This window comes from Brassica napus, chromosome C9, assembly GCF_020379485.1.
Source record: "Brassica napus cultivar Da-Ae chromosome C9, Da-Ae, whole genome shotgun sequence".
Taxonomy (NCBI): Eukaryota; Viridiplantae; Streptophyta; class Magnoliopsida; order Brassicales; family Brassicaceae; genus Brassica; species Brassica napus.
Genome location: NC_063452.1, coordinates 28,905,920 through 28,933,259, shown reverse-complemented (window position 1 = coordinate 28,933,259; position 27,340 = coordinate 28,905,920). Strand labels below are relative to the sequence as shown.

The 27,340-nt window shown below is 32.5% G+C and overlaps 1 protein-coding gene and 3 long non-coding RNA genes across 8 annotated transcripts; 2 read left to right on the top strand and 2 right to left on the bottom strand.

The window, feature by feature from the left end:
- Positions 1-5,289: 5,289 nt before the first annotated feature.
- LOC106448389 (glycerophosphodiester phosphodiesterase GDPDL4-like) lies at positions 5,290-8,896 on the top strand. Its single transcript, XM_013890278.3, has 8 exons — positions 5,290-5,706; positions 5,815-6,108; positions 6,184-6,299; positions 6,420-6,921; positions 7,004-7,330; positions 7,407-7,552; positions 7,637-8,117; positions 8,184-8,896. Exons 1-8 carry the CDS (start codon positions 5,562-5,564, stop codon positions 8,477-8,479), a joined length of 2,307 nt encoding a protein of 768 aa, XP_013745732.2. The 5' UTR covers positions 5,290-5,561; the 3' UTR covers positions 8,480-8,896.
- LOC111210088 lies at positions 8,728-10,490 on the bottom strand. Its single transcript, XR_002661537.2, has 2 exons — positions 9,546-10,490; positions 8,728-9,171 (listed from the first exon to the last, which is right to left on the bottom strand). It is a non-coding gene; the product is annotated as an uncharacterized LOC111210088 (long non-coding RNA).
- Positions 10,491-10,629: 139 nt separating this feature from the next.
- Positions 10,630-15,906, top strand: LOC125592848. The gene is made up of 2 exons (XR_007328537.1): positions 10,630-12,884; positions 12,974-15,906. It is a non-coding gene; the product is annotated as an uncharacterized LOC125592848 (long non-coding RNA).
- Positions 15,907-18,142: 2,236 nt separating this feature from the next.
- LOC106446279 lies at positions 18,143-26,537 on the bottom strand. Of its 5 annotated transcripts, none has more exons than XR_007328535.1 (3): positions 24,820-26,170; positions 24,586-24,740; positions 18,143-19,409 (listed from the first exon to the last, which is right to left on the bottom strand). It is a non-coding gene; the product is annotated as an uncharacterized LOC106446279 (long non-coding RNA). The 5 variants fall into 5 exon arrangements; XR_007328536.1 differs by lacking the exon at positions 18,143-19,409 and adding an exon at positions 19,426-19,444; XR_007328534.1 differs by lacking the exon at positions 18,143-19,409 and adding an exon at positions 22,994-23,227.
- Between the last annotated feature and the right edge of the window lie 803 nt (positions 26,538-27,340).

Genomic DNA, 27,340 nt, shown 5'->3' with positions numbered 1-27,340 from the left:
TATGTTTCATTTGAAGAAGATGGTGAAAAATTTAAGTAGGGTGGAAGGTTCTATAGTCGCACAGATGATCAATGAAGAAACTTCAAACTTTGCCGAGTACTACTTTCCAGCAGAAGTTCAGACCAAAAACAGAAGACCTGCTCGGCATGATGATAGAGGCGAACGGGCAACATATCATGTTACGGTTCCAGACATTTTCACAGACGTTGGACGACTTAGCAGAAAACCAAAGGACCGCTAACACTTATATAACCCTTATTAAGTGTCTTATACTGATTATGAAGTCAAAAATTTGTTCCTTACCCTATAATAAACACTTTTCCGATTGTATGAACGAAATTCCCACAACATAAGAGAAACACTTATACACTTTAATGAACGGTAAAGGAAATACTTACAATTCGTTTTGAAATTTTGTTATTTCATGGTTTATGATCATCTATACAAAGAATCCTCAATGGTATGCATTACAATTGTATAAGAAATGAAATACGGCAAAAAAAATCGATGTTTTGAAACCCCAAACACTAGTTCCTCGGAATATTCCGACGGATATTTATGTATCCGTCGGAATTTCCTCGGAATATTTTCATTTAACCGGGCAATATTTAGCGAAAATTGAAATCGGAATTCCGAGGAAATTCCAACGGAAACTATCCGTCGGACCCTAGGTTTTATAACCACGAGCCGCTTCTTCTTCCCTATTTCTCTCTTCTTCCTCTGCGCGGCTCCTCTCCCTCCTCTCCGGCGATCTCCCCCTTCTCTCCGACGATATCTCCGGCGATCTCCCCCTTCTCTTACACAAATCATGTAAGGACCCTATCCCACTCTCTTAGGTTCTATTTGTTAGGTTTTTGTGTAGATTTGATAGATTTTTGTTAGGGTGATTGGTTAGGATTGTGATTTGGTTGTATAATAGGTTTAGAATTGTGATTTGGTTGAATAATTTGTTTTGTTGAATTGATTTAGAATTTTTTTATAAATTTTTTATTTTTTTGTATTTATAAATTCGATTTTTGTGTATAAATTTGATTTTTGTATTTTACAAAACGTTTTTTGTATATAAATTCAATTTTTTGGATTTTACAAAACATTTTTAATATCTATAAAACTTTTTCTGTGATTAAAAACTATTATTTGGGATTTTTTTTAAAAAAAATATATATATATATAATATAAATTTCTATATTTATTAAACATTTTTAATATTATTGAAACTATTTTTTGTAATTATTAAACTTTTTTTTATTTATTAAAACTATTTTTTGTTTATTAGAACTATTTGTATATATTTATTAAACATTTTTAATATCTATAAAACTTTTTTTGTGATTAAAAACTATTATTTGGGATTTAAAAAAAAAAATATATATATATATATAATATAAATTTCTATATTTATTAAATTTTTTTAATATTATTAAAACTATTTTTTGTAATTATTAAACTATTTTTTGTTTATTAAAACTATTTTTTGTTTATTAGAACTATTTTTATATATTTATTAAACATTTTTAATATCTATAAAACTGTTTTTGTGATTAAAAACTATTATTTGGGATTTAAAAAAAACAAATATATATATATATATATATATATATATAATATAAATTTCTATATTTATTAAATATTTTTAATATTATTAAACTATTATTTGTAATTATTAAACTATTTTATTTATTAAAACTATTTTTTGTTTATTAGAACTATTTTTATATATTTATTAAACATTTTTAATATCTATAAAACTTTTTTCTGATTAAAAACTATTATTTGGGATTTTTTGTTTTTAAAAAAAATTTAATTATATATTTCTATATTTATTAAATATATTTTTTTTAATTTACAGGTCTCATGATGATCAGATCCGGCCTCGACAGCGTCGTGGTCGTGGTGGTACGGAGAGCCAGTCTCGGGATTCCAGCAATTTTCAGGATTCCCCTTCGCCCCACAGCTCCTACCATACATCTCCCTCTGCTGCATCCGATCCTGCTCCTCTCGCTCCCGCTGCTGCACCTGCTTCTGCTCCTCCGGATCCTCCGGGAGTGATGAGTGTTGCGGAGTTGGTTCGGCAGCCCTGTCGTGACCTTCTTCCCTATCTCACTCCGTATCCACATGGACGTGGTCAAACATGGTAATTAAACATATTTTTTTTTCATTAAAATTTGATTCATTATTAACCGTTTGTTCTTTTTATTAGGTTCAACCGATCCAGGAACGGGATCAGCGCATGGATCAACCTTATGATGTACTCGGCCCTCGACAAGGGACATCCGACTTTCACTGACTTCCCTACCGACAAGCAGCATCTGCGGTTTCGTCAGTTTGCGGTAAGTATTCTTATTTTTTACTTATATTTTTAGTCTTTAATATAAATTTTCTACTAATTATTTTTTTTTTCAGCAAAAATTCAACTGGAATTCCGATGAGACGCTCTTTATCTATCACCACTTCGTCCATAATTTATGGACAACTATGGGAAGCAGATCCACGAGTGGAAGAAGAAGTGGAAAATCAACAAGGTTTTTTTTTAATTTATTAAACAATTTTTTAATTTATTAAACTATTTTTTAATTTGTTAAACTATTTTTTAATTTATTAAACTATTTTCTTTTTATTTTTATTAAAAGGTCTCAAAGTCGATAAACAACACGGTCTGGAAGGAGTTGTGTGTGCATTGGGATAAGGAAGAGACGAAAGAAACTTCTTCCACCAACTCCACCAACCGCAGGAGCGACCGTAAAGAGAGGGGCATCTTCAAGCATAACTTGGGTGCTCAATCTATTGCCTCTCTGGGAGATCGCAAGGTAAGTTCAATCGCTTTTTCTTCAATTATTTAAGTTTTGAAATTTTATTTTTTTATGCATTTCTTCTAATTTCTAATGTTTCTTTAATTTATGTTTTTTTCAAGGCAGAAGAAAATGATGGCGAGCCGGTTGATGATCTCGCCCTAATGAAGAGGGCGTACACCAACAAGAAGACCGGCCAGATTGATGACGGTCTTGTGAGGGAAGCGGTCACCCTGGTCCAAACTCAGGTGCAAGACGAAGTGTCTCGGCTTCAAACCGAGGATGACGCTTCGACGGCTTCGACCAACTTGTCCCGGTTTCGAATCAACGAAATCGTTGAATCCGTAAGTTCTTTTTTTTTAAAGTTCAATTCATTTATTTCTTGATTTAAATTTGGCTATTTTCTATTTCAGTAGGTTCCAAAGAAGAAGGGACGTTTGGTCGGTTTGGGTCGTCGCACCCGGTCGGTTCCTCCTTCTTCTGCACCACCGTCCTTTGTTGATCCAGAAGTACTTACGGCTCAGTTGAAGGACAAGGATGATCGCATATCTTTGTTGGAGACCCAGATGACGGCTCAACAGGCGGGCTATGAGACACAGAGGAGGTTAAACCAGCAAATGATGGAGATGATGCAGAAGATGTACCCGAACGAGGTGTTCCCGGACGTGCAAGACCCGTAGTTTTTTTTTTTTTCAAAAACTCGGAATGTTTTATTTTTATTTGTACAACTTTGAATATTAACTAATAGGATTTTAATTTTAATTTTAATTTTATATTTTCGAATTTAAATTTCAAATTTTTTTTTTTTTTTTTAAATTAATTTTTTTAAAATTCCGAGGAAATAAACCCTCGGAATATACCGAGGGACTTGTTCCTCGGAATTTTCTGAGGGTTCAAATTCCGAGGAAATGAACCCTCGGAATATACCGAGGGACATGTTCCTCGGAATATACCGAGGGACATGTTCCTCGGAATATACCGAGGGACTCATTCTTCGGAATATACCGAGGGACTTGTTCCTCGGAATTTTTCGAGGGTTCATTTCCTCGGAAATTCCCGATTAAAATTCCGAGGAACATTTCGTCGGAACCTCCGAGGTCAATTCCGAGGAAGTTCTCCCTCGGTATATTTCGAGGAGCTTTCCGACGAACTGGTGGTCCTCGGAGTTTCCTCGGAATTCCGTCGGAAAATTCCGAGGGATTTACGAGGAAAAAAGAATTTCCGAAGAGTTATTTCTGAGGGTTTGTTTCGTCGGTATGTCGCCGGAATAACGTTATTCCGACGACATATCGACGATTTTTTCCCTCAGTATATCGTTGTTTTCTTGAAGTGGGAGTTCATGAAAAAAAAAAAAAAAGTAAATTAGCTGCGTGGATAAACGAAGGTAAGGGAAGTTACCGAGTTGTCCTTTACTGATGTGCAACTGCTGTTAATAGGTCTGCAGAGCTGGACTTAGATTATAGGGATGTGTCATGGTGTGTCAGATAAAAGGGACGTCTTGGAGTTAATAATATTCCCACTTGCAGTTGAATAAAGCATCAAAATATGGCGCGTGAGAAACAAATGTGTAGTTGATCAAAAGAAAAAAAGAGAGGGCTATTTAGCTGAATAACCATAAAAGGTTCGGTAATTAGGTAGTTGGACAAAGAAGTTGGTATTTGCATAACCGGGTAAGTGATCACTCGAAGTTACCTTTCTGTCCAAAATTAACTAGGGTGTAGTATTAGATAGGCCTGCAAACCTGTATATATGTGTCAGTAGGCAAATCATAGAGAGATACATTAGTGTCAGGTGAGGTCAGACGAAACCAACGTTGTGGTTTACAATCATTTCCCTTTTTCGTGTTTGGGTGAGAGCGTCTAGCTATAGATGTAATAATCAGTTCTTTTATTTTAATGTACAGTGTTGTTATTTTCGTGATATGAGAAAATCATAGTTTATGGGTTTTATTTAGAGTACTCTATTGAACAAAGATTTTTGATCTCATAAAACTGTAGTTCGTGGATTTTTCAGAAACATAGTTTCGAACAACGCATTTAATACGGAACTTAAACTGAATTCAATTTGTAAACCAATTTTATTCGGTAACCGATTTCTATTTATTTATAATCCATTTTAATTTGGTTGTGAATTACTATTACCGGGTATACAGTATATTTTTTTGTTAGATACATGTAAAGATGGATTTATAATCATTTGTTAAATATATGTTTTTAATCTGAGTAACACGAGAACTTTTTAAGTTTGTAGTATTCATGTTATTTGATTTTGCATCCAATTTAATTTTTACTATCTGATTAAGACTCACACATACATATTAGTTATTTAAAATCTAAATCTTAACCCTAAATCCAAACCCTAAATCTTAAACCTAAATTCTAAATCTAAATCCTAGACCGTAAATTTAAACTCTAAACCCAAATCCCATAACTTAAATACGTTTTTTTTTTATCAGGATACGGAGAGATGGAGAGGGAGAGCGAGATGTGATATATATAGACAGCTACATAGAATATGGGCTTTGTAGTATAGGGAAGTCATATTTGGACAATCTATCTTATAGGTTACTTTCGGGATATAAAGAAAGTGATCGATCACCTAAATAATATTTCTATCGTCAATTGCCCTTCAATTAATCAACGATCATAAAACTACTAGAAAATCCCACAAACCCCATAAAAGCTCTCTGCTCTCTCTCTTCTCACTCACTCTTCTCGCACCGGGAAGAACAAAGTTGGTGAAGTCTCTGGCAGGGATAACTCAGCTTCACCGATGATCACATACATGCAAGATAATCCATCGATGTTTAGGCTTCGAGCTTCCAAGTTTCTACTACTCTATGTTCTCATCTTGAGCCAGTTTCTATCTACTCAACTCCTTGCTCAAAGATCTAAATCTCCATGGCAGACACTCACTGGTACGTAAACTCCTCTATCTCTTCATCTCCTTCACTTTCTCAAAACAGAACCAAACGAAGTGAAAGTGACTTTACTTATCTCCCTTGTTGATTTTTTGGTTTGGGTAGGAGAGGCTCCTCTTATCATTGCACGTGGTGGGTTTTCTGGGATGTTTCCAGATTCAAGCGTAACTGCTTACAGTTTTGTGTCGGCTACAAGTGTTCCCGATGCTGTCTTGTGGTGTGATGTGCAACTTACAAAGGATGGAGTTGGGATTTGCTTCCCTGACGTGACCATGTACAAAGATTCTAACGTCCAAGATGCTTACCCTAAACGGAAAAACTCTTACCTTCTTAACGGAGTCCCTACTCAGGACTGGTTCACCATTGACTTCACCTCCAAGGATCTCAAAAGCGTGTTCTGTAAGTTTGGTGCATTGAAGGAACAAAATTTTCTTTGTATTTATTCTTACAAATCTATTTTTCAAACTGTGGCAGTGATCCGAGGGATATTGTCACGGTCACCGGCATTCGATGACAACAGAAACATTATTTCACCAATTGAGAACATAGAACATTATTTCAAACCTGCGGGGTTTTGGCTTAATGTTCAGGTAATTTTTGTGACAGTATGCTGGTTGGCTTTTTTTTTTTTATATATATATATGCTTGTTGTTTTAATGAAATATATGTCTCAGATCACTCTAACACGGCTGCCTTTTTTTCTCACTCAGCACGATGCGTTCTATGCGCAACACAATCTAAGCATGAGCAGATTTCTGCTATCAGTTTCCCAAACTGTGATCATCGACTACCTCTCTTACCCTGAATTGAAGTTCTTCCGGGACATCGGTAGCCGGTTTGGTAAAACCGGGCCAAAGTTTGTGTTCAGATTCCTTGAGAAAGATGAGGTTGAGGTGTCAACTAATCAAACCTATGGATCTCTGATGACAAACTTAACATTCATCAACATGTTTGCTTCAGGCGTTCTTGTTCCCAAGTCTTACATATGGCCGGTCGACGAAGACCAGTACTTGCTTCCCCATACAACCTTTGTTCAAGATGCTCATAAAGAAGGGTTACAAGTATATGCCTCAGGCTTTGCAAATGATTTTGATTTGGCATATAACTATAGTTATGTTCCATTGGCTGAGTACTTATCTTTCATGGACAACGGGAACTTCTCTGTGGATGGTGTTGTATCTGATTTTCCATTAACCGCATCCTCGGCTGTTGGTAAGTAAAATGTCTTCGCCTATGTCACATCATCTACAAGTGAAACCATTTATTTCTTTTTGAACTTTTTCTTATTCCTCAGACTGTTTCTCCCATCTTGGAAGTACTGCTTCTTCAACGCAAGGGGATTTTTTTGTTATATCGAAAAATGGAGCAAGTGGAGACTACCCTGGATGCTCTGACTTGGCCTATTCAAAGGCTATCGAAGACGGTGCTGATATCATAGATTATGCGATTCAAATGTCATCACACAGGATCCCGTTTTGCTTAAACTCAAGCAATCTTTTAGAGGGCACCAACGTTTTCCAAAGTCCTTTCATAAACCGCTCATCAACTGTTCCTGAGATCGCCCCACATGCTGGATTATACAGCTTTAGTCTGAGATGGACTGAGATTAAGACACTGAGACGTAAGTTTCCTATATAACTTACTTACCAAGTCTTGATTCTTGTTTTTTTTTTGTTTCTTACATCATCTGTTTGCAGTTGCAATGACCCACCCCTACAGCTTGGGATTTAACTTGTTTAGGAACCCGAGAGAGAAAAGTTCAGAGAAGATTGTCTCACTCTATGACTTCCTGATCTTGGCGAATAAATCTAGCTCACTAGTTGGTGTGTTGATCAGCGTGGAGGTAGTATCACTCTAAATTTAATCTAACATTAGCAATGAAAGTGATGTTCTTCTTAAGGACTATATATGTTTTGGCTTCATTCAGAATGTAGCATACCTAAGAGAGAAGCAAGGGATAGACGTTGTTAAAGAAGTTTTATACGCATTCAAAGAAGCCTGTTACATCAACGCGACCAAACGGGTTATGATTCAGTCATCTAACAGCCCAGTCTTGGTTGACTTCAAGAAACAGAGCCCATACGAGATAGTCTACCAAGTGGAAAAAAATGTCGGCGACATCGTCGACTCTGCGATCGAAGAGATTAAGAAGTTCGCTGACGCTGTTGTTGTCAGCAGACTATCGGTCTACTCGACCAGAAACTTCTTCCTCACCGGACAGACTCATCTAGTGGAGAAGCTGCACAAGTTTAATCTTCCGGTTTACGTTAAAACATTCCAGAATGAGTTTGTTTCTCAGCCTTGGGATTTCTTCTCTGATGCGACCGTTGAGATAAACACGTATGTTGCTGGAGCTGGTGTCAGTGGAACCATCACTGAGTTCCCTCTCACTGCTGCGAGATACAAAAGTAAGTTTGAAAATTTGAAAGAATGTCTGAAAACTCTGATATGAAGTTTTAAAGTTTCTTTCTCAGGGAACCGGTGCTTGACCCGCAAAGACCACCCTCCTTACATGCCTCTGGTTAAGCCAGCTGGCCTCTTAGGATTCGTGATTCATGATTCTCCACACCCGGCTTTCACAGCTGATGATGTCACTGAACCACCACTACCTCCAGTCACATTTAGAACTCCACCCAACATCCCTGGACCCTTATCAACTGATGAAAAAGCTCCTAACAGTAAAACCCGGCTCACTCCACCTCTTCTTCTTCCTGCACTCGCTATGGCTCTCGCATCTCTTCTACTTCTTTCATCACTATCGATCTTGTAATCCAACTTAAATCCATTTACCATTTATATATGAAAAGTCTTTTTAATATATCTACCTTAGAGCAAGTCCATTGGTAAGAGACCCTAATGGGTTCTCATGAATAAATTAGTAGTTTTTTGGTGATTTGTAAAGTTAAGAACCCTTGTTAGACTAATTAATTTTCTTATCCTACAATGGGAGAACCTCATTGAGGTTCTTAAATTTTATTTTTTTTAAGTTGCACGAAACATTTTCTAAGAAAGATGAAAGATATGTTAAAGATATGAACTCTATGGTGACTCACCACTCGATACATTATGAAAAATATGAAACATGAGCAGACAGTGAGAAAGATCACAATGTTATTACATAGAAGACAAAACAATTTCATATAAAACTTAATGAGAAAGATCACAATGTTACAGACTCGACAAAGCATTAACTCGGACACGATACAAACTAATGGCAATCACTTCACCGCAACTCAAACTAATGCCAATCACTTCACCGCAACTAACACAAACCATAACACTAAATTCCATTTAATTCCAAACCTAATCGATACCTACATTCTCTTAAAAGAAAAGTATACTAACCTCTTCCCAAATCAAATGAAACAGGGATGCTTTGATGATGGTGAATCCGTTTCTGACAGAGAATGGGTTCCCTGGCTCCAGCCCACAGCTTGATCACTGATTGATTCCACTAATTACCTGAAGAAAACAAGCAAGGAAAATGATGTTTGATTCCACTAATTACCTTGCATCCTACAAATTTGATCAATCAGAACCGATCCACCACGAAAGTAAAAAAATAAAAAAGGATGAAAGAACTGACTTGTTGTTACAGAAAAATGTGTGTGGAAAACTCCGTTTATAACCCCATTACCAAAAGACACATTGCAACATTAAAAATGTGATCACAAGTATAATTCAAAACATTGCATATTATCTATCTATATGATTTGATTAACTCAATCTCACCATACAAAGAGGTCTAAAAAAATCAAATCTGAGACAAATCATATACATATAAAGTCCTCGTCAGAGAAGAAGACGAGGAAGCCAAAGATGAAAAAAAACCGAACCTTTGAGTGATTCCTACCAATGCTAAGACCCAGAGCTAAGTCGAGCTCTGCTACTCTCACTGACTTGTTGGGAGAATAAGAATCCTCCGACGATAGAGCGGCGGCGGCGGCGTTGTCGTCTCCTTCTTCAGCTGGTGGTGATACTCCGATCATCACATTCACAGACCCACTCGACGAATAAACATCTCGGAAACCACTCGTCGTTTCCAAAATCAATCAACAGAAAATGGAGGAGGAAGAAGCCGACTGATTTCGTGAGTCCAAGGAGAGAGAGACATTAAGGGGTGGCCGAATAGGAGACTGCCACGTTAGGGTTCCTTACCAATTCTAGAAAGCCCATTTAAAGACCCGGTTCTTTCTTTTTTTTCCCCTTTTTCATTTATTTTTTTTTCTTTTTGCTTGAAACTCTCCTTAGGAGACCCCCAATGGAGGTGGTCTTATCTACTAAAATACAAGTCAGCAATTGGCATAAAAATACATAATAAGTTGAAATTTGCAAAAAAGCAAGAATAGACAAGTAGTGCCAAAGCCCAATCCAATAACAGCATAGAATGATATCGACATCGTTGCCCCTATTGATAGCACAAGTCAAAAGTGGGAAGTTTATGAGGTGACATAAATGTAATGATGGTTTTATTCAATTATCTTTACCTTCTATTTCTTCATCGTATCCTTCCCTTTTTTATATTTTCTTAGAGCATGATTATTATGAAGTTCTTAAAGCGAGGTTCTTAGCGGAATATAAAAATCTGTCTATTTAAGAGTCAGTTCTTAGTTTTTTTAGTTAAAAGTTAAGAGACGGATTCTTATATTCCGCTAAGAACATCGCCCTAAGAATCTCCCAATAATCATGTTCTTACGTGCTTCTTTTTCATTTATTCTACCATCGTCATGAGATCCATCATACATAATCACTAAATAATAATATCTTTAACACTATAATTTCCGGTTTGTCTCACTATCTCGTTGAGATCCGCATCATCATGCAAGGATAATATGATAATTAACCCGTTAACATAAAAGTTTAATAACTAAATATTAGATTCTTAAGAGCATGATTATCGCTATAGTGAGTTTTAGAGTTTCTTAAAAAAAATTTTGTTTTTTTTTGTCCGAAAAAAAAATTAAAAATGAACCAATCATGGACCGCCATGTGTCAGTGGGATCCGTGAACAACATGAAACCAACAAAAGTCGATCCTTATTTGGTTACTTTTGTTACCGATTTTTAGCTGAATTATGGAGCCCACCACTATTTTTTATTTGTAAAACCATTTTAGAAACTTGGGATAAAGATGGCCTAACATAGTACCAAAAAAAAACTAAATATTAGACTAACCAGTATTTTATTTAATAACTATGAGTAAGAAATGAAATTAGTGAAAATTGTAGATGTGACCAGAGAACTGATATAATACGTCAGAGAGACGTTTTATAGTATTATTTAATTTATTGATACGAGTGTTAAATTATATGTATGGTACTAATGGTAGCATAGCTATACTTTCACGTATCTGAATCATTTATAAGTTAATATCATTATTCATTGATTATTTCGATATTTTTATATGTTAGCTGATATTTAATTTTATATTTATCGGCTATATTTTTTCATCGAAACAAAACTTAAATTATATTTATGTATGATAATATTTGTGACTAAAGAAATTATATATGGTGTATGAATTGCTGAACGTAAAAATTTATGTGCTCGGCTAAACATAAAATTAAATTTAAGGTTTCGGTCTTACCTTGCTCTCGGAGGACCATCGTGATCACATTCTCAATAAGGCTCCGTTCGTAGGATCTTAAACCTTTTTTAAAGGCTGAGCTTTATGTTGGTTTCACATTTGTTATTGTTTCTGTTTATTAGCAGGTTTGGACTTAATTATATAAACCCAAAAAATCGGGTTTTTTGGATTTAGTCTATTTGGACTTTAATTGTTTTGAGCTTAAGCTTGTTTGGGTTTGGAACTGTCCAAAAACCGAAAATCTATACTTTAATTTATTTAAGAGAAATTGCATCTCATGTACAAAGATATCAGCATAATTTGTAGTCATGGAACTGAACTTTTTTTGCTGATGTGTTCTTTCATAATGGCCATCTTACCCATATAGTTCCTATAACACGACCTACACTATTCAAAACCCCTACACCTTCTACTACACGTGCGATTAAACTTATGAGGCGAGAGAGAGAGAGTTACTTTTTATTCAATATTATCTCTATTAGGCATGCGAGTTCGGTTTCATCGGCTCGGGTGTTATGTTTCTTCGGTTACTTCGGAATCAGAAAAGACTATCGAATTAAACCAAACAAAACTTCAGTTCGGTTCGGTTCGGAACCGGTTAATTCGGTTTGTAAATCTTGTTGCCGAACTTCATCAACATCCAAATCAATATCAACATCCAGAAACCAAAACTCACTCCAAAATTTTGTTAAGTACCTTATATCCATACAAGTTAACAGGTTAGATTGTTAAACTAACAAAAAAGGAAGAAACCTAGAGGAAAAAGAAGTGGGAGATGGATTTAGAGAATTTGATATGTGTTAATCGAACCAGAGAAAAAAAATGAAGCAACAGAGGAATACAGAGGATGAGATGAGATGATGAAAGAGATGGAAAGAGATGATGTGAATATAGAGACACGGCGAAGGATACGGCGTGAAGGAGGAGAGAGGCTATAGAGAATGAAATGGATATAATGTAAATTAGGTTTAGACAAGTGACAATGCTTTTTTTTTTAAGTTCGGTTAACCGTTCGGTTTTATTGAACCAAACCAAAATAACCGATAACCGAATGCAATTAAATATATTGCCGATCGGTTTATGTCTTTATCTTAATTCAAACCGAACTATTTAAATATCGGTTCGGTTCGGTTCAAAAATTTCGGTTTGGTTTATAATCCCAGGCCTAATCTCTATGGTTTCTCTCATACCATTTCATCGCTCATTGTTCCAAAATTACTTCGTCTTCTCCGTCATAACCCCAGTTTCAAATTGTTTAAAGGCTCTCGTGATTCCGTATATACGTTTGTTCATGCCACTTTTGTTCCGTTTATTTCTTGCTTCTTCTTTCTAAAATCCTCTGTTTTCTATCTATTGCCGCGTCTGAATGTAGGTCATCACCGTCAAGCTTATCCATTCACGGTGGTGCTTCACCTTCCACCTCTGCTTACGTCGAATTCGAGAACGTCGCGAGATTTACACATTGTACTCCTTCGTCAACCGATCTTTAGTCGCCTTGCTCTACTGACATCGTTATGTTCGGAATCAAGCCTTGCCGTCGTGCTCATCCTTGTGGTCTTCATCAAGCTCCAGATCCAGCGAAGAGAAAGGTTAATTTATCCAATGGTGACTTTCTATGTTTTTGCAAGACATGTCCTTGACGTTCTGGTTCTTTTCAATTTGACCCCAAACATTTTAGATTTACAGAAACATCCTCGCGAATCAACCCGGAATCTTTCAATCGTGCGATCTAGCCAAGTGGGTCATTCGACAGTTACATATTTTATTAGACGATTACATATTTTGTTAGCAAGCTATATGAGCACCAAATATAATAGACGGTTAGATATTTTTTATTAGACGGGATGGATAACGTTGTTAGCAAGCTATGTGAACAGACTACAAATGATAATAATAGTAAATATTAGTGTATTATTATTGTTTTCGAGAATTTTCCAGTTTGTACTATTTTTAAAACGACAGCTAATAAAAGTGTTAGTTGTACTTAAAAACCTTTATCCAGCCAACAGTTATTTAAATCATAGGTAATATTATTTGAAATATTTACCCTGAGAGACACAAGTTGAGTTTACAATATAACTAAAGGACACATTGTTTACTGAGCACACTTTATCATGTTAGTTTTACTAAGATGACCCTCAACCAAGTGACATCTTCAAGTAACTAGACATCTCATCCTACTAACCAAACTCGTTACCCAACCCAACTAACCAAAGAGATTCCTAACCAAAACCGAAATCTGATTTTATCTTTTTACAAAATCGATAACTTTTTAACTTTTTTACAAAACCTTATCTCTTCTTCTTTCTTCACAAATCCATCGCCGGTGAGATGAACCCTAATTTCTTTCTCCCCGATTGTTTCTAGATCCAGAAATCAAAACCTGAAATTGGATCCAAATATCAACTTTCGGAACCCACGTCTCTTCCATTGCTCATCTGTTCTACGAATCTGTATTTGGGTTTTCGCGTTTTCATCGTGAGCGATCTCTGTATCCAAGCCTCGGAAATCTGGACAGATAAAATCCAAATAGAAGGTTAGCTCCCCCTTCTTAAACCACTTGATTCTGTATGTGTGTAACGTGAGTGTGGATACAATGGTGGTGGTTGGTGGAGGTGGCTACTCGAGTGGAGGAGATGGTGGTGGATACGGTGGAGGAAGCGATGGATACCGCAGTGGAGGCGGTGGTGGTTATGGAGGTTGTGGTGTAAGACGTGAGGGTAGTTACGGTGGTGGTGTAAGTGGCTCCACGCGTCTCCCGTCCACGCATCTCATGTCCACGCGTCTCCCGTCCACGCATCTCTCATCCACACATTTCCCGTCCATGCATCTTTTTTTTGTCCACAATGAACTTCCATTTGACTCAGGAACCACAGAATCATTCTCTACATATCACCAAACACATCTCAGCCATCTGCACTTAAGAAACAAAATAATCAAAATCATGAAAATTTTATCCCCTAAGACACAGTCTATGTTACCAATTACCTTTAGAGGCACATTGTGTTGGGAGAACATTTTTCCATATCAATTTGTTCAATATTTTGTACATGATACTTAGGCTCGTAAATCAAATATACGATGTCCACGATAACGTATCGACATTAAATCTGAACTCTAACATGATTTTCCTATGCACAACAATTTGTCCACCATAAACACATCCACATGATTTTTGTCTACCAAAACATATATCCACCAATAGATTATCCATGAAATTAATGTTCATTTATTGCAAACAACCAGAAACGTCCAAGTTATGTTTGGTTTATTTTTTTAAAACAAACAAATTTCTCGTTAGCTTCAAGAAGGGGCATTTTCGCCTCAAAATGGAAAGACCCTACACATAAAGTGTGTTAAAGACACAATGTGTCTTTGTGAGTAAAGAAAAGACAAAATGTGTCTTCCCATGTAAGTATCTCTATTAATTTTAGCTGAATATATGAATGCTTGTACATCCAATAATCCATACACCTAACATTAATGTCAATTTCCTCTTTTTAAATGCACATTCTCTATAACAATATTGTACATACGGAATGGTTATAACCAAACCCTTCATACTGAATCTACACCGGTCGCCTCAATAAACATTTCATATGTTCCATAGAAAAGACTGCATTTCACATGTTAGATTGACCAACTAATATGAAAATATTATTCTAAAAATTTCTCATAAAAAAATGTACACATTTAAATATAAAAATAGCCAATAAAAATTTACTATAAACAATCCTACAAAATTGTATCACACCCTATTGACAACTAATATTGTTCTTAGCTGAAAATAGAATGTTTTATCTGGCCAAATTTTTTGAGTTATGAGTGTATATCTGATGGAGGTTTTTTACAAACATATAAGGAGCAAGTGTTTTAGATGATTTGAGAGATCTTAGCTTATCTTTTTTACAACAAACATTTTAGAAGCCGGATAATAGGTTTGTTAGCAGAAAATATTATTATTATATGACTATTCTATATTTATCTTTGACAATATTTATTTTAAGTAATATTAGTTATATATAGGTGTTTTGTATATGATTAAGCATCTATTGTAGTCATTTAATTGTTTAAATCTTTCATTTAGTCGTCATTGGGAGTTGCATATATACATTTTGCATACACATAGGTTTGGAGTACACAACCAGAAGTTTTGGGCAAAAAAAATGAGGAGAAATCTTCACTATTGTAATGTTAGGGGTCAAAACCGAAAATATGCAAAAGAGCAGAGAACAGTTTTGCAAAAACAACAGAAATGGATCCTCAGCTGCAATATCCAAAAGGTATACGTACTCGTGTAATAGCCATAAGGTATCGTTGTTTAATGCTACTGTATTGGTCAGCCTTGGATGGATATAATTAGACCAGCTCAGGCTACATGAATGTTTACACTTTTTGTATATAGATATTAATTAATGATTACATGCATGTAATAATTAGAAAACTCTCACTCTATTCTTACCTGAACGAAACAAGGAGTAGGGTCCCCGTGGTGTTTCCGCAGTGTCTGGAGATAGGCCTGACGTATGGGCTTTCGTTTTTTCCATCTCCGCAAATTATCAAATCTTTATGTAATTTCTGTGCAATTCGCTCTTAATTTATTTAATTACTGGAGGCATTGCCCTGCGTTTACGCAGAGTTGTGGATAGAGTTCTTGTTTCATCTTAATATTTGCTAGGGTTATTGTAGTTGTGAATTTTGCGTTTTGAGTTATTTTTCAAGTTTTTTTCATTGTTATAGGGTTAGAGTTGTGATGATGAACTGTGTATGCATTGTTCTCCACTTATGAAGGACTAAACTGTGTTAGTAATGTGATTGATATAGTTCGTGTTGTTATTTGCTGTGTCACAGAGACTTATTGTTTGTTTGTCTTTTTAATTTGTTTCTTGTACTGTTTAGAATACATAAATTATATTAAAGTTGTTGATAGTACCTTTTGTTTCTGGATATTTTTCTCCAGTTTAGTTGTGTAAGTTGTGTATATTAAGTAATAATTTTTATTATCCTTATTATGTTTGTTATATGTTTTTATTTTATTTTTAAACTTGTTGTTCTTACCGGACCTTTAAAACAAATACATGGAGGCTTGTAAAAATAACTATAAAATGAGTGACAGTTCTGAGTATTTGGGCTTTAATGAGTTTCAAAACGAATTTATGTATTTCTCATAAGAAGACAATAGCATTGGCCTGTTGACATTGGGCATGTAAGCTATTTTTATAAGACAAGAGGAGTGAGCAGGTGGAGCTGTTGTTGCCGCATTTGTGTCTGTCGGGATTGTCTTTTGTATCTCTTGTTGTGGTTGTGTTTGTTTATCTTTTATTTGATTGGTAATATGTAAACAAAAATCATTGTAAGTTGTATTTATCAGAGTTCATAACTTACTCTGCTTTTTTGTTTAGGTAATTTCACTGATCTTGGTTGTCGTCTTCGTCTTCTTCGTTGCGAAAGTAAGTTTGTAAATTGTTAAATAGTTGGCCGTGTAGTTTGTATTTGTTTAGCTGACTCGATGTATGTGTCGTTGCGAAAGTAAGTTTGTAAATTGTTAAATAGCTGGCCGTGTAGTTTGTATTTGTTTAGCTGACTCGATGTATGTATCGTTGAGTTTTAGTTGAGGTGATTGGTTTGGTATATTTGTTTTGAAGTTTATTTCTAAGATTAGACAAAAAAGAGAGGTGGTCATTAATGATTCGTCTTTTTTGGAATTCTAGGTTTTGGTGTTTTGATTGTTGTGGTTTATTTTAAGCTGTAAAATAAAGGTTTGTGTAAAATTAGTTTGATAAGTAAGCGAGATAAATAAACGACCACAGAATTTGGGTAGAAAATATTTTTGATTATTGATGTTAGCACAATATAGATAATAATATAAATGGAATTGTGTGTTGATTGTTTCTTACGGAACAATGAGGAGACGGATAACAACTCGAGTTGTTTCTTTGCTAAGGGCAGAGCCTTGGACAGAACAGATTTGCCCAACCACATCTGCGAGTTTAAATATAAGTTATGATAACGAAACATATTATAAACCCAGATGCAATATGATAATATACATGGAAGTTCTAGGTTTGTGTTCGCAATCACTTGGAAATTGTCAAACAGTCTAATTATGCTTGGAGATTGATATCAGGAGCACCCGTGATGACTTCATCAATAATAGTTGGTGAGATGAAACGGATGAGGAATGAATGATCAATTATCTTGTACATGCTTGAGCACCTAGAAACCTCAAAACGATCGACTTTCACAATGGAACCGGCTTTCAAAGATGGCATGTAATGGTTAGCACGTCCAGTGGGAATAAACCCAAGAATCACGGAATCTGTAAATAATATTATTTAACAAAAAATCAAAAAATCAATTAAAAACAATTATATTAAATAAGTGTAATAAATCGAAGATTAACTTACCTTTTCATCAAGGAAACTCACTGTCTTTCTTGAAGCTAAGGGAATCCCATAAGCGAGGAGGTTAGAGGCTATGCTCTGACTACTACGACCAACATGGAGAGACTCAAAGGTTGATTGACGGATGCCGGGAACGCCGGTTTGAGGAACTGGAAAGGCAGAGAGACAAATTTTCTAGAAGATCGTTAAAGCTAGGAGGAATCAATGAGTTTTGTGGAGATACAGATTGGGTTCATCAAAGATGAGAATCATATATAAATATATAGGGTTTACAGAAAGGCTACAAATCAGGAACAATTAAGATCAAGCGATTTAAGATGGGGAGATGAAGAGTTCACCGGTGAAAAAATAGATTACGAACAGACACACAGCGCAACTCTGTAACTCAGACTTGTCTAAGACAATGATGAAAAGAACCCTAACTCATGTTAAACGAAGACAGTTTACAATATGGAAAAACTATAATTGTTGTTTTCTCATATAACGTGATGAACCTCATTTAAAAATGAAACTCATAATACACTTGTAGGCCCGACCCACAGAAAAAACCGAAGAAATAAAGGTTTCCGACCTTCATAGATATATATTAGTTTCGGCCATCAATGTACAAAGTATCCTTTAATTTAGTGGTATAAATGTTGGTGTTTATATCTCAATAACCCGGATTCGTGCCACAGACTTGACACTTTTTCCATATTTTTTAAAAGTGGGATCCACCAAGATGTTAACGTGTCATCTCAGGAAAGATGCAACTCATTATATTATAGATTTAGCATTGTTGCTCATGTCTTAAACAAATATAAAATTGATGTTCATGTCTTAAACAAATGATAACTACAGTGGTGTCAAAGTCTACATTTAGTATTAGGGCCCATGTCTTAAACAAATATTGAAGTCTTCTCCTAACCAGACATGTTGAAACACTAATTTGTAGACACATACTTGGTTAGAATGATTTACGATCTAGGTAATTCATTAATACTTATAAAAATTTATTTTTCTATTAATATTTATGTCAAAAATTTGATGTTTTATATTTTATATGTAGTTTTTGATGATGGCATGAATGTGGGGGTCGTGAAAAATATTCTGATCTTAATCCTACATTTTTTGTTGATTAGAGTTGAATGTTTTTTTTCTATTTGTTATTACTGTTTATTTGGTTTATTATGTAAAACATTTATTTTAATTTTGGAAAACACATGGAAGATTATTTAATTTTGGAATTAAATTTATTTCACTTTTAAATTTTAATTTACTTAATTTTTTGTTTAAAGTTCAAAAAGCCTACAGTTTTAAGGCCGGATCGGGCTTTAAAATCTTAGCTTATAAATTATGCGGCTCGGGCGCCGGACTCAAATAACAATGGCGTTGTCGGTTTTGGGCCAGTCCGGGCCGGGCCTGACTTGGCCAGGCTGATTGACACCCCACCCCTAATACTTTTGTTTTCTTTTTTGTTTTTAGCCAAGCCCTGATACGTTTGTTTAGACGTTAAAAAAGGGAACTAATCTGAACAAACAAAATTACTGACAAATTATTTTAAAAACACTTTTGTTTTAGTAATCATAGTTTGTTTACATTACTCTTTGAGAATTTTTTGAAGAAACTGCTTCAACGGAGGTATTGAATCGGTCCCCCCTCTGCATCTGTCGCTCTTCAAGCATCTTTCTCTGCATTCGGCGGTGGGAAATCTCGGATCACAATCTTCACCTGGATAATGAATAGACTTTGTTTTCGCATCAATGCTGCTTATAAACACGCAGAGTACAATCAAACTTGTCAGGAACAGTAACTCTTTTTTCAACATGATTTTACTACTTTGGATTTTTATTTTTTGTTTGTTACGTTGTAGAAAGATTAGAAAAGCCAATTTATATAGAGCGAGATATCAGTTATATTTTCATTAGCTTTAAATATAAAGTCCAATTTTGGTTTTTGGTTGTCTATTATTAACTTCAGTTTTTATTTATTTAATAGAAAGCTAAATATTTATTTTGTAACAGAAAGCTAAATTTTCGTGTTATGGTTTATGTTTTCTTAACATACTAGGTTAAGATCCGCGGGATAAATATTATATATAAAAAACATTTTATGTATTAAATATTTTTATATATTATGAAATAATAAATATATATTGAATAATTAAAATTCAGTAACTAATAAATATATAATTAAATTGGTGCAAACATATAAATCAATTTTATTAATCTAAAAAATATTTTTTTTATATTTGATAGGATATGTTATTAAATTTAAATGATACTAACATACATAGTATATTTTAGTATATTTTTAATATTAGTGTCTATTAAATGATGATTTCTACTCATATAGTTTTTTTGATCATTTGTATCTTTCATAGAAAAAAAATTTAAATTACCGATAAATTTTTACTGTGAGATTAATAATTTTAGTAACTTATAATTTTTTTTAAAAAAATAAGTTGTCCATGTTCGTTCAAAAATTTTATCAAAAACATTGTTCAAAGTATATTTTGAAACTAGAATATTATGTATTGTATATGGTTTATAGTTTAATTTAAAACGATATATATATATATATATATATTAATCTTAATAATTAATTAAATTAGACTTTTTACTTATATAATTTTGTAATCATTTGTATTTTGACATAACAAAAAATTTAAACCATGGATCACAAAATTTGAATGTAAGACTTTTAACAGCTTTAGTAATTTATGGTCGTTTTTAAAAATTCAAAATATAACATATATAGAAAAATCTAAATTTTTATTATATGGTTATTGACTTATTGTAGTTGTTTAATTTATTTAATAGTTTAAAATTAAACAAATATAATAGAAGATACATTAATTTTTATCAAATATTTATTCTTCAAAATCATTAATTGTCATATATACTTTAGTCACATTAGGCAATTCCGTTAATTTTATTTAAGTAAATAATAAAATATATTAATGATGAATTTATTGTTAGTTTAATAAAAATCTTATTATATAATTATGGACCAACATATTTTTCTAATGATTCTAAGAATCATCCTAGTGATGACACGTGACTACACAAAAAAATTGTAATGCTTATCAAATAATATGCAGGGGATGTTACGGTTTATGTTTCAGTTCAATTTTTTTTTCGGTATCAATTCAGTTTTCTTTGTTTCAAAATATGCATTATGTTTGGATTTTTTTTTTTTAAATATCTGTGATTTGACAGTTCGTGGCTTTAAATTTTAGCTGGTTTTTAATACTACAGTTATACTTTTGTTACGACCAATTTAGCCAGATTATGTCAAAGCAATTTTAGTTTTTCTTTTCGTTAAATATGAAAAGAAAACTAGTTGCGAAAAATAAATAAATGTAATAATATATAAGGTATAGCATAATGTATATTATTGCTTCCGTTTAGCAAATAAGTATATATATATATATATATATATATCTGAAAAAATAAGTTTTAGAATTTTCAAAATTATTCAGAAAATATGTTAAATTTAATTATTAATGCATTATCTTTTGTAATTAGTTATTCTCAACAGTTTTTTTAACCAATATAATTTCAATAACAAATAATTTTATTTTTAAAGTTTATAATTGACCATTAAGTAGCACACTAAAAGTGTAAAAAAATATATCTATTTGATTTTTCAATAATATGGATATTTTCCAAACAGAAGGACTATATATTAGAATTTACAGTATTTTTATGTTACCACTTCTTCAATAAATTATCTAAAAACTCGACACCTAAGCACAAGTTTTAATAATTTTTTGATTTTTTTCTGAAATTGTTATTTTATTTTACATAAACCAAATTTATTAATAAAACATGTAATAGTCCAGAAAACTTTTTAAATCAATATTTCTTTTTAAATCCAACCAAAATGTTGACAACATTCCTTTTATTAACAAATAATTTAGTGCAATACATAATATAATCTACAAATGACATAAATTTCAAAAATAATAGAGATAATTCATAAGAATAGAAATGTGAAAAAAATTATTTACACAATTTCTCATGTTTCATCCAAATCAGACCGACAAAACAAAAATAATGCATTTAACTATTTTTACCTTTTTAACCATCTTACACTAGAAAGAATTATGAAATTTTTTAAAAAAAAATTCAGACCAAAACCTATGATTAATACATTATAAAAATAAAATTAAATATCAGTTTGGAAAACAAAAACAAGCAAGATATAAAGTATAAATAAAAATGTAGTAAAAATATATAAATTAGAGAAATTAGAGCACATGCACATACACAAATGAAATTAAGTGTATACACATAAAAAAAAATTAAGCTAGAGTATTTTATATATTTTATGTAATATTACATTTCTTACCCCTAAGCATATCTCATCCATTTGATATTCCTCTTTCCTTTTGTTTTCTTCATCTTTTTTTTTCTTTGTTTTTTCTTTCTTCTCCCTTTCTCAATCTTATTTGATATATATATTTTGGATTAAATATAATTCAACTAAACAATTATGTGAGTAAAAATGCACATATCTTTTTAACTTCATGCTTTATGTTGCAAATAGAAACACAAAGATCACCATTGATTGTGTCAAACATGATAGAACCCCGAGATGAAGTTTATAGTACACAAAGCCTATTCTTGGAAGTAGTAATATTTTTGAGGTATATATTACAATTTTTACATTTATAATGACTTATAAAATAATGTTATTCCCTCTGTTTCTTAAAAAATAGATGTTTTGGTGTTTTCACACATATTAAGAAAACACATTAATTTGCATCGTTTTTTGAAATTATCAAATTCCAATGCTTTTTAATCAATAGTGTTTCGATAAATCCAATTAATTTTATTGAAATTTGTAATTTTGTGTAGAAAACATAAAAAATCTATCTTTGTGAAACAATTTTTTTTATAAAACTTCTATCTTAATGAAACGGAGGGAGTATAATACTTAGTCACTTCATGTTTTGTGTTTTAGGTAGTTGTCTCAATGTGAGAGTCTTTTATCTTTGGGTTGCTTATGGATTCTTCGTTTAGTATGTGTTTCTTGCTTTGGTATATCCATTGATGTTCCTTAATAAGAAACGAAATGGGAAAAGTTTGTTAATTTGGTGAATATCTCGTAGTTTCAGGGCTAATTGCAACTAGATCTCTGTATATTTACTCTTGCAGTTGCATTTAACATGATTTTAGGACCTTTGGTGATTTGTAAAAGATCATGCTTTTTGATATTCTAAAACAGTGTGTGAATAGGATGCTTTGGGACCGTATATGAGTTGAAGAACACTAGAAGTGCATTGAGAAAACACCATCGAAGCTATGTGGACAATCAAAATAAACCTTTGATAATGTATACCATATAATTCAAACACTATTTTTTAGCTTCTTTTGTAAGTGAATTATTCTTTCTGAGGGGTTTCAAGAACTAGAATTTGTTTTGTGATTGCAGTTTATATGTTCTTTTAGAAGCTCTTGAGAAGTCTATAAATGCACTTGTAAATGGTACTTCACGCTGGTTGGTGCTCAGATTGGCTTGCACTAGTAGAAAGTGCTTACCTGTTAACCATTGTTAACCATTTAAATGATAACAGTGATAATGGAATTATAATTATTTCACCTCACGGTCGTATAAAGGGTTGTGTTTAAATGCAATGAAAAATTATATGTTTTGTAAAGCGTTTTTGTGTTGACTGTTTTTTGAGCGATTATAGAAAAATCAACTTATAAACCATTATAAATCAGTTTATAAACGTTTATAAATCATTTTTTAGTTCCTTATATTCATTCTGCCTAGCAATTAAGTAAACTGGATATTTATCCTATCAATATTCATAAACACTTATAAATCAGTTGACAAAAAAATACTTAAAATCAACTTATAAACTCTTATAAATTAGTTTTAAAATTTTATAAATGATTTGTAAGACTTTAGAAGTCCTTAAAACAGATTTACACACTTTATAATTGATTTATAAAACTTTATTAAATAATTTCTAAACTTTAAACTTTAGAAAATAATTTATACACTTTTCTAAGCTTTAAAATTTAAACACATACATGATGCTTTTGGTTAGAATTATGATTTTTGTAAATCTTTTTAAGTGATTTTATAAATCCTTATATATCCTTTTTAACCCCTTATAAAACAATTATTAATGATTTTATATACTCTTATAAATGATTTTGTGAGGATTTTTAAACTCTTATAGATATATCTATAAACCCTTATAAATTTATTTATAAAATCTTATAAATAGATTTATAAACTTTTATAAATTATTTATAAAGATTATAAACTCTTACAAATTTTATAAACTCTTATTATTTATTTTATAAACCTATATAAAACAATTATTACTACCTATTAATGGTACATAATCTCTTGTAAATGTTTTTATAAACCATTATAAATCATTTTTTTATTTCTTATCAATGATTCATAAATAATTATAAATTATTTACAAATAACATATAAACACTTATAAACATCTTTATAAAGATTTACTTATAATTTGTTTTGTAAGGATTTGTAAATTCTTCTAAATGATTTATTAACTCTTATTAATTGTGTTATGAAGATTTTTAAACTCTTATAATATTTTTATAAACCCTTATAATAGATATATAAAATCTTATAAATGATTTGTAAATTCTTATAAATGATTTTATAAACCCTTATAAATAGTTTTATAAACTTTATAGATGACTTTATAAAAATTAATAAATAATGGTTCATAAAATATTTTTATAAACTATTATAAATGGTTTATGTACAAAACTGTTTAGTATATTCATATGATTGGTTTTATAAACCCTCACATTAATAGGTTTATTAATCATTATAGATAGTTCCTTCTTGCAAACACAATTAATCAATTGAAGAATACATAAATAAACTGAAAGACAGATCATACCAAATGGTGTATTTCTTGGCATATGTGATGATCATTTTGAATTTGCTGAATATTAAACACTTGAAGGAGGAACAAATTAAGGATGGGGGAATGGATAAAACAGGTGAAGCTGCATAAGGGAAGCTAACTCTTGATGACTACTGCTCCAGAATGCTCTGATGAGAAACAAAAGAAAAACTAATGGTGAGTGCAAAGAATTGCACAGAGTAAAAAGAAGAATTTGAGTTTTGTTACCTCAATGTTAAACTGTTCTAGGATAGCTCAAGGGACATGTTCAGCATTTAGCTCTTTTAGAAAAGCTCCAGGGACATGCTTGGCTTTTAGCTCTTTGATCCAATCTATCAACACAAATTCCAGTGATATCATTATATATAGTTACCTAAGGTCCAAAATTCCTCCTTTTGGTCTTCACTACCCCTCCACACCCCTCAAAATCTTGTTATTTCTCAATTTAATGCTATGAACAAGAGTTGTAAATCATTTCCTGTGTATTCATGTTTTTTCAGCAATGTCATACAACACAATAGTTATGCACACTTCTCTAAATCATGAACCATCTTATGTTCTGTCCACCTTTTGAAAATAATGATAATATGAAACAATGTTCTTGACGTTGATCTTTGTTTGTTGACAATACAATTCTCTAGCAACCACTATCACTATTTCCTCTCTCTTGACTAGTACTTAAACTAAGCTTCGACTCTACAGACCCTAAATAACAATTGAAATTTGCAAGCCCTTATAAATTATTTAATAAATTCTTGTGAATGATTTAAGCACTAAAGTCTCAATACCCAGAGTCTTTAATTAACTCGTAAACCAAGCTTCTAAAATCTCAAAATACAAAATCACATTGTTTACTCTCTTTAGATTGATGAATATTCTGAACGTGTTGCAATACTACAGGATTAATATATATAGGGGACGGTATCGATTTTATAGTTTAGAAAATATAGTATGATACGATTTGGAGTACGCCCCAAGTTTACCCAATAACCTATGCATCTCTCCCTTTAACCTTATACATATTATAAATAGCGAAGCCCCTCTTCTTGTTGGAACCACTACCGCCAAAAACACTGCCTCAAAGAAACCTATGGCTTCTAACATGAAAATCCAAACATCGAAAGCTTCTAATGAGAAAGAGATCTGAAAAGACAAAATCGACAACCATCTCAAACTCATCTTTCTTCTCATTGATGCCTTCAGATTTGACATGCAAAACAGTTAAGATTTTTTTTATTAGATCTTGATCGATGTTAGAGTTGGGTAAAGAATCTATAAAATCTAAAAGAAAAAGTTAGAGAATATGACTTAAAGATATCGGAATAGGTGAGATCTCCGGTGGATCTACCAAGTTTTGAAGCGTCGGTTTGACTTTGTTTCCAAATCAGATTAATCAGTTTTCTTTGATTTGCAACCCTCAGTAGTCACCTCTTCAAGCAATTGTTTTGGTCTTTACCACCATGGATTTTTAATTTCAACAGCATCGAATCGCCATTGAAATCGTCGTTTTAGAAAGAAGCATCAAGACAAAAACTTTTTTATTTCCTTTTCAGTTTTTTTTTTAAAATGGATGGTCGTAGACCAAATATATTCGTCGGTCAAATCTATTTCCTTTGGGCCATTTGGGCTGAGTATAATATTTGTTGTATTCCACATCTTTTTCCATTGGGCCATTCGGGAAATTTCAAATATTTGGTTTTTTTTTTTAACATCAAATATTTTGTTAATATGAACAAAATTTTAAAACATGATTACTAGATTTTAGTTTTCCTCCATATAATTTAAAATTTTATTAATTATTGGAATATTTTTAATGAAAGACGTAAATTTTTATTAGAATATTTATATAATAGTTATTTCAGTCCTTTCAAACAATCAAGTTCAATTTTATAAGAATTTTTTTGTTTTGAAATTTATAGATTATAAAATAAATATATAAAAGGGATAAAATCTACGCTTTGAAAGCGCGGATAAAAATCTAGTATATGTATTATTTAAAAACAAACACGTAAATGAAGTCGGTAGTATTTCTGATACTAGGAGTTTTCAAGGCTCCTAAGACAAATGTTGTAGTATAAATAATTGTCGAACCAATTCTAAGGGATTTCAAGCACTGAGAATGCAAGTACTTACTTAATCTAAGTGCAACCGATGATTTTAAAGGTTTTCTAAACTAATGATTATTACTAATGCAGTTTCAGAATAATAAAAACGGTAAATGAGTTGACTTTCTTAACTAAGGAAATGAGAACTCATGGGCATAGGAATTAGACCTTGGGTGATCAAGTTTCGAACTAAGGATGGCAAACGAACAATCAAACTATAAACCTTAAGCTTAGACACGATTCTAAACAAACTCTATGTCTAGATGAATGTTCATTTACTAACACATTTCAAACAAAAAATGTCTTCGGTTGAATAATATGGAAGCAATCATTACTAACAGGTCTAAGGCTATCTTAGCACTTCTAACAACAAATGTCTTTGGCAAAATATGCTAAAAGCTTAGAAGAGTTGTTTCAGGAATTTCATCGAACACCTTTTGGGTGGGAAATGCCTAAAGATCAACTTTTGAGAAGCTAACTCAGAAGATGCATTATGATTACTCTACTAGCAAGGTTTTGGAATGATCTACTCTAAAACATCCTAGCTCTAACCTAATCACCCTTAATCTTCCTAACCCATGAATTCAAATGGTGATTACTCACTACTCTTCATGATTCCTCTTAAACCCATTTTGGATTTCAGA

Bases quoted from the DNA above. Each gene is read 5' to 3' on its own strand.
- LOC106448389 (XM_013890278.3), top strand. From the start codon at position 5,562: ATGATCACATACATGCAAGATAATCCATCGATGTTTAGGCTTCGAGCT. The intron at 6,109-6,183 runs GTAAGTTTGGTG...AAACTGTGGCAG, and splicing joins GGATCTCAAAAGCGTGTTCT to TGATCCGAGGGATATTGTCA. The intron at 6,922-7,003 runs GTAAGTAAAATG...CTTATTCCTCAG, and splicing joins AACCGCATCCTCGGCTGTTG to ACTGTTTCTCCCATCTTGGA.